The sequence below is a fragment of the Canis lupus genome, chromosome 27, assembly GCF_003254725.2.
Source record: "Canis lupus dingo isolate Sandy chromosome 27, ASM325472v2, whole genome shotgun sequence".
In the NCBI taxonomy this organism is placed as follows: Eukaryota; Metazoa; Chordata; class Mammalia; order Carnivora; family Canidae; genus Canis; species Canis lupus.
The window spans coordinates 26623640-26631235 of record NC_064269.1 but is presented as its reverse complement, the minus strand read 5'-3'; the positions used below and the strand labels follow the sequence as shown (position 1 = coordinate 26631235).

The window sequence follows — 7596 nt, the reverse complement described above, 5'->3', positions numbered from 1 at the left end:
TTTAACTCTTAAAGACTGACCTACCCAGTCTTCTCATCTGAGTTGCTTTCTTCTCATATGACACATATAATCATTCAGGAAATCATATTAGTCTTCAAAATATCTTTAGGCAGTCTTTCAATTAACTGCTTTATTTTCTGTGCAGCTACTAATTTTTTTGGTGATATTTGAATTTGCAACTCAGAGGCTCCTACCTATATTCCAGGCTCCTTGTGACTGCATTCTAGATTATGCCCTCTTCTGCTCTTCTATCTTGGAGGAATTCACATTCCCTTTATATTACGCATATATAACCATAGTATATTGACATCCACTTTTTCCACCCTCCCTCCTTGTAATCTCCTCACCATTATGTAAATATATTATGTTTTATGTATTGACTATTATTTAAGTGGAATGGAGAATAAGGAGAGAAAATAAGGATTAGGTAAATATGGTTGCTTATTCTGCTCCCTTGAACCAGAAACCCCACATCATCAATAGGGTCTCTTGTCTTTTAAATTCATTCATCCTTTTATTGTATCCATAAATGACAAAATAATAATATGAGTAGATTTATTTTTATTTTTTTATTTTTTTTAGTAGATTTAGTTTTAAATGTGTATCTTGAATTTTATTAACCCAGTTTCATAACAGAAGCTACTTTTTTAAAGCATCATTCTTTAAGATGACTTATGGAAAATTAGTATTTGTGTTCTAACTTTGGACATCATAGGTAGGATAAACATTGGTCTCAGAAGGTCTCCTGAATTTGGGACAATGTTCCTTTGACAATATCTGACACTACAGCCTTAAGGACTAGTATTTTTCTAATATTATCCTTTCATCCTTTGACTGAACACTTGTTTTTCACAGAGAGTTTAGTCACCAGGTTTGAATTGCTAAAAAAAAAAAAAAAATCCAACAATCTTTGCTACATATTTTTAATAACCTGACTCAGTTTCTCAGTGTTCTGAACAAAATGAGCAAATATATGACTTGAGTAATAAAGCTGGGAACAAGATGAGAGAAAGTGATGGCATATTAATGAGTAATCTATTTTAAAACATTCATGTCTGGAAGGAATAGGAGAAGTTAAAGAACAATTCCTAGAATTAGAAAATGTGGGCCTCTCTCACATAAAAGTGATAAATTTGAATAAAATACTTAAATATTCATGTAAGCCAGGTAAGAATTTCATTCTCTAAATAACCCCAATATCAAAGCAGAAATTCAATGGAATTAAATAGATTTTCATAATAGAAAATTTTTAGAATCATTTGGAAAAGGAAATGTGGGAAATATACCCTAATTTCACATGACTTAAAAGAGAAATTGTTATTTCCACATAAAAATAAAGCTAGTTCTAATCTCCTGTTTTGAAGGTTGTTATAAATGTCCCTCTGAGGAATATCTCAAATGCCATTGATGTCTCAGAAATACCATCAATGAACATTTCTTTATCTTGAGTAAAAAACAAAACAAAACAACACCAAAATTTGAGGTTCATAAACAAGAAAAAGTTACCCCCTGTATCCCTATTGATTTTAAAAACAATTAAGTTGTAGTGTATTCTCCAACTCTGGGAAGCATGATATAATAAGGCATTACAGTTTAGTTTTTAATTCACCATCATTCAAAACTTTGGAATTTTGGTGCATATCTTTGCAATCGTTTTCCTTTCCTGTAACCTTTGCCTCTATAAGTACAGTTCCTGAAGAGGCATTTTCACCAGGTAGAAGACGCTTCTTCAACATAATTAGGATTAAAAAGGCTGGAATATAGCTTGTTCCTCTTAGAGCTGCTGGCAAGCCAAGGTAGATGTATCTATCAAAAAAATGTTAAAATATATTAAATCTATATAATAATTAAAATATATTAAATAATAAAGTGTAGTGAGTACGTTAGTTTTGCGTATCTTTAATTTTTAGTATTTCATTCCCATGAAGATTACAGCAGATAATTATAATTGTTTTGCATGTCAATTTTATATAAGTGAACTCACTTATTAATTCTAATGTTTGTTAAATGTTGTTTGGAATTTTTCATTGAGAAAACTCACACTTCTTTTCTTTTCTTCTAATCTTTTGGGTTTTAAAAATCTTTTTACATTGAATTGAACCTCTAAGTGTAAGGCTGAGGGACATCTGGGTGCCTCAGTTGGTTAAGGGACTGCTTCCTGCCTTCTGCTCAGGTCAGGATTCTGGAGTTGTGGGATTGCATCCCACATCTGGCTTCCTGCTCAGTGGGGAGCCTGCTTCTCCCTCTGCCCCTCTCCAGCTCATGCTCAAGCATGCACACTCTCATGCTCTCAAATAAATAAAATCTTTAAAAATATATATATAATACTGATAGTGAGCAGGTTTTTTCTAGTATCTAATAAAAATGCTTTCAAAGAAATCCCCATCAATTGTGATTTCTACTCTGTGGGGTTTTTTTTGTTTTGTTTTTGATAACCTTAATTACTTTAAGAAAACTCTTCTTCTATCCTGAGCTTGCTCAAAGTTTAAATATGAATAAGTAAAGTATCACCAAATTATTTTTCTGCATAGTAGAATATTCAAGATTTTACCCCCTTTATTGTGTTAATAAGGTATATTAGATTGATAAATTTTTCTCATACTGAACCATCCTTGCATGCCTAATATAAATTCTATGAGTGAGTTTTTATATATTAGATTTGATTTGCTAATTTTTTATTTAGAATTTTTGCATGCATATTTATAAGTAAAATCAGCCTGTATTTTTTCCTTCTACTGAAGTTGTCTAATGCAAATATCAAGACTGTACTAGTTTTGTAAATCAAGAAATTTTCCCCTTTTTTCCCATTTCTTGGAATGACTTGTATTATGTAGAAATCATCAGTTCATTGAAGGTTTATAAAACTTGTCTTAGGGATGCCTGGGTGGCTCAGTGGTTGGGCATCTGCCTTCAGCTCAGGGTGTGATCACGGGATCTCCATTGGTCCTTATCTGGCTCCCTATGGGGAGCCTGCTTCTCCCTCTGCCGGTGTCTGCCTCTGTCTCTCTGTGTTGCTCATGAATAAATAAATCTTAAAAAAAAAAAAGAATCTGGACGTGGTGCCTTTAGGGATGGGAACTTTTGACTGATTAACATTTTTAAATAGCTATGAAAATATTCATGTTTTCTATGTATTTACAGTAAAATTTGGTAATATACACTCATCTTGAAAACCATCTATTTAATGTTTCTGAATTGTGTGACTAAAATCCCTAAGTATTTGTATTTACATTTCCTTGTTTATTCTCAATGGTATTTATTCGTATCTCCTCTCTATTTGCCTTTTCAGATTATTGTTATTATTATTATATTTTAATCTTTTCAAAAAATAGTGTTTTATTTGTATTGTACCTCTATGGTGTATAGTCCATTTATTAATTTCTGCATCTTTTTAAATTTTTTACTTCTAAAATTTTATTATGAAACACTTTTAAAATACAGAATAAAAGGTTTGTACTTCAAAATGATTAAATTTTGCCATTTTTGTTTGAGACCAATTCAAAAGAAAATACTAATACATTGAAATTCCCTGTATACCCCTATGATATGACCTTTTAGCCCTTTCTAGATGTAAGACTATGTTGAATGTTACGGATTTTGTTCCTAGTTTATTTTTATAGTTTTACAAGGTGCGTATGTTTATATTCATAACATATACAATTACTTTATACGTTTTTACATTTAAAATAATTGGAATAGCACTATATATTTTATTCTGAAAATGTGTTTGTTAGCCCTTCATTTTATAACTATGCTCATACAAAAAAAAAATAAAACTATGCTCATACAGTTCTTCTTTCTTTTTCTTTCTTTCTTTCTTTCTTTCTTTCCTTCTTTCTTTCTTTCTTTCTTTCTCTTTCTTTCTTCTTCTTTTAAGATTTCATTTATTTATTCATAACAGACACAGAGAGAGAGAGGCAGAGACATAGGCAAAGGGAGAAGCAGGTTCCCTGCAAGGGACCTGATCTGGACTCAATTCCAGACCCCAGGATTATGTCCTGAGCCAAAGGCAGATGCTCAACCGCTGAGCCACCCAGGCATCCCTACTTTATTTATTTTTAACTATTGCACCACACTTCAATGTGTGAATATACCACAATTTATTAATCAATTCCCTATTGGACACTTGTTTTAACATTTTCTAATATCAATAATACTGCAATAAGTCTCCTTTTAATGTAAACAAGAGTTTCTCTAAAATATGTCTCAGGGTTGTAGAGTACACAGCTTAATAGATATTGCCCAAAAGTTTTCATTAGTTTTTATATATTAACAACATTCTTTATTGTTTACAATGTCTTCTGTTATCAAGAAAATTTAAAAGTTTATAGTCACATTTGCTCATTTTTAAAAAAATTTATTCATGAGAGAGAGAGAGAGGCAGAGAGAGAAGCAGGCTCCATGCAGGGAGCCAGACGTGGGACTCGATACCCGCTCTCCAGGATCACGCCCTGGGCTAAAGGCGGCGCTAAACCGCTGAGCCACCCGGGCTGCCCACATTTACTCATTTCTTGCTATATGGTTTGTGGTTTTGTTTTAACTCAAACACAAAGCAATAAGGATCAAAGATATTAGGTTCTATTGTTGCTGGTGACCTATCTGCTATTGACCTAATTGTCATTTCTTTGTAAGCCACATATTTATTTCTCTGTAATTTATGGGGTTTTTTCCTTTACCTTGAATATTTGTAATTTTGCTCTTATATGTCCATTTATATCTATTCTACTATACATTTTAAGTTCACCTGTGGGGATGCCTAGGTGGCTCAGAGGTTGAGCATCTGCCTTTAGCTCAGGGAGTGATCCTGGACTCCTGGGATTGAGTCCCACATTGGGCTCCCTGCATGGAGTCTGCTTCTCTCTCTGCTTATGTCTCTGACTCTCTCTCTCTGTCTCTCATGAATAAATAAAATCTTAAAAAAAATAAAAAGTTCACCTTTGATATGAAAATTTATGTCTCAAATTCTAGGAAATTTTATGCCATTAATTCTTTAATTTACATCTGACATTTCCTCAATTCTCTTTCTAGAATTTTTTTTGAAGTGTATGCTTTAATTGTTAACTGATCTTTAATATTATCTAGGCATTCATTTTTGTTGAATCACTTCAGATTATTGATTTAATCACTTCAGATTATTGATTATTGATTTATTGATAGATTTTAAAATCTTGATTTAGATTTTTTTTTCTAGATAAATTCTTCTGTGCTCTCTTTCAGTTCACTAATTCTCATGTTAACTATATTAACTTGAAATGTATTACATATTTAAGATTCTTTTGTTATCTCAATGATATACGTTTAATCTCTAATCTTCCCAAGAGTTCTTTTTGATATTCTTATTTCTGCTTGCTTTTTCTTACAATTTCTGGTTCATTTTTAATGGATATTATACCATTTACTTATTATTCTTAATCTTTTTGAGCTGATTAAGCACACTTATTTTAAAGTCTTTGTCAAACTCCTACATTATATTAAATTTGATCTGGAATTAAGTATGTTTCAATTGGTAATTTAAGTGCTTATCTTTTTTTGCCAGTAGAATTATTCAAGTGTTTTTAAGTTTTAGCTTGCAAAACTAAACAATTTTGAGTATTTTGTTGTTGTTGCTGATTGTTCTGACTTTCTTTCTCTGTATTTATTCTTTCAAAATCTCTTTTACAATGACGTTTGTATTTGTTTTCTAGGGCTGCTATAACAAAGCACCACAAAATTGATGGCTTAAAACAAAATAAAGTTGTTCTCACAATTCTGGAGGCTAGAAACCCGAAGTCAAGATGTTGGCATGGCTAGGCTTCTTCTGTAGGCTCCAGGAAAGAATCCTTTCTTGACGCTTCCTAGCTGTTGGTAATTGCCAGCAATCCTTAGCATTCCTTGATTTGTAGATGCAATACTGCAATCTCTACCTCTGTCTCTACATAGCATCTTCCTGTGTATGTGTCCCTTTGCATCTTTTCCTCTTATAAGGACACAGGTGATTGGATTTACAGCCCACATAATCCAGTATGACCTCATCTTAATTTCACTAATTCAAAGACTTATTTCCAAATAAAATCATATGCTGAGATCATGGGTAGATGTGAAATTTTGATGGACACCATTCAATTCAATCCAAGAGTGATGAATACCACCTCATGAATTAAAGCATTCAATCTGGATCTGATCTCTTGACTTCCTAAAAGTATTTTATTTTCTTTTTGGAAGCTGATCACCTAGAAACCACTGCACATTTCTAGGTTTAAAGGCTTTGCATTTAGGCTTTGCTCTCAGCTCTGTTTATTTCTTTATGTTTATTCTTTATGTTTCTGTTCAATTTCTAGTTCAGGAAAACTAGATATGCTAGATAACGTTTTTATTATCTTTGAACCCAGATATATCCCTTCGGAATATAAAAATTATATTGTATCTACTGTTCTTATTTGAAATAGGAAATATATCAGTACATAACTTATCAAATTATTTATCAGGGTTTTATTTACTTTATTTGAAGTTACATTGTCCTTTTCCTTAATTCTGAGTTCACTAATTTTCAGTCTTTTTAAAAACATATATACATTTAAAGGCCTAAATACACATTTGAGTACTGGCGTAGCTTTGTCCCACAAGTTTTCCTATGACAGGAGTTCTAGTCATTTTATTATTTGTATTAGAACTTATTCTTTGACCTATGAGTAATTTCAAATGTGAGGCTTTGGCAAAATTTTATCATGGGTTTCTAACTGCATTACATTATGGACAGAAAATAGTGGTTATATATATATTATCAACACTTTTTTTTAACTTTGTGGCATTGGACTTAGTTGTAATAAATGCTTCTTATAGGCCTGAGAAAAATATATATTCTCTTGGTTGGGCTTTTTAAAATTGTTATATATTAGATAACTCTTGTACAATTTGGTGGTTCAAAATTTTCTCTATCATCAATGATTTTTTTGTCTATATTTTCTATTCACCTGTTTGGAAAGTGTGTTGAAATTTTCCACTCTGATTTAGATTTCTTGTAATTTTGTAAATTTTTTGTTTTATATATTCAAGATTATGTTAATAGATATACATGGGTTGATGGCTGTTACATATTATTGATAAAATGTTTCTTTGGGGGATCCCTGGGTGGCACAGTGGTTTGGTGCCTGCCTTTGGCCCAGGGCACGACCCTGGAGACCTGGGATTGAATCTCACGTTGGGCTCCCAGTGCATGGAGCCTGCTTCTCCCTCTGCCTATGTCTCTGCCTCTCTCTCTTTCTCTCTCTGTGACTATCATAAAAAAAAATGTTTCTTTGATTACTAAGTAACATTCTTCTTTATTAATCATTTTTCATTATTTATTTATTTATTTATTTATTTTTAAAGTAGGATCCATGCCCAGAATGGAACCCAATGCAGGGTTTGAACTCACAACCCTGAGAACAAGACCTGAGCTGAAATCAAGAGTTGGAACTTAACTGACTGAGCCAACCAGGTGCCCCAATCCTTTTCAATTTAAATTCTATTTTGTCTCACAGTCATTAATATAACCACAGAAATTTGATTTTAATATATGTCTGGTATATCTTTTCTGACCTTCATCTTTAGCCTTTCTTCATATTATATTTTGTAGGC

General features: G+C 32.1%; 1 protein-coding gene across 6 annotated transcripts in view; it reads right to left on the bottom strand.

Moving 5' to 3' along the window:
• Nucleotides 1-885: 885 nt before the first annotated feature.
• The window catches only part of SLCO1A2 (solute carrier organic anion transporter family member 1A2), a 118210-nt gene continuing 111499 nt past the window's right edge, over nt 886-7596 (bottom strand). For all 6 annotated transcript variants that reach the window (XM_025455287.3, XM_025455294.3, XM_025455292.3 and 3 more), the window contains one exon: nt 886-1806. In XM_025455287.3, coding sequence (XP_025311072.1) covers nt 1587-1806 — 220 coding nt within the window. In that variant the 3' untranslated portion in view covers nt 886-1586. The remainder of the gene's footprint in view (nt 1807-7596) is intronic.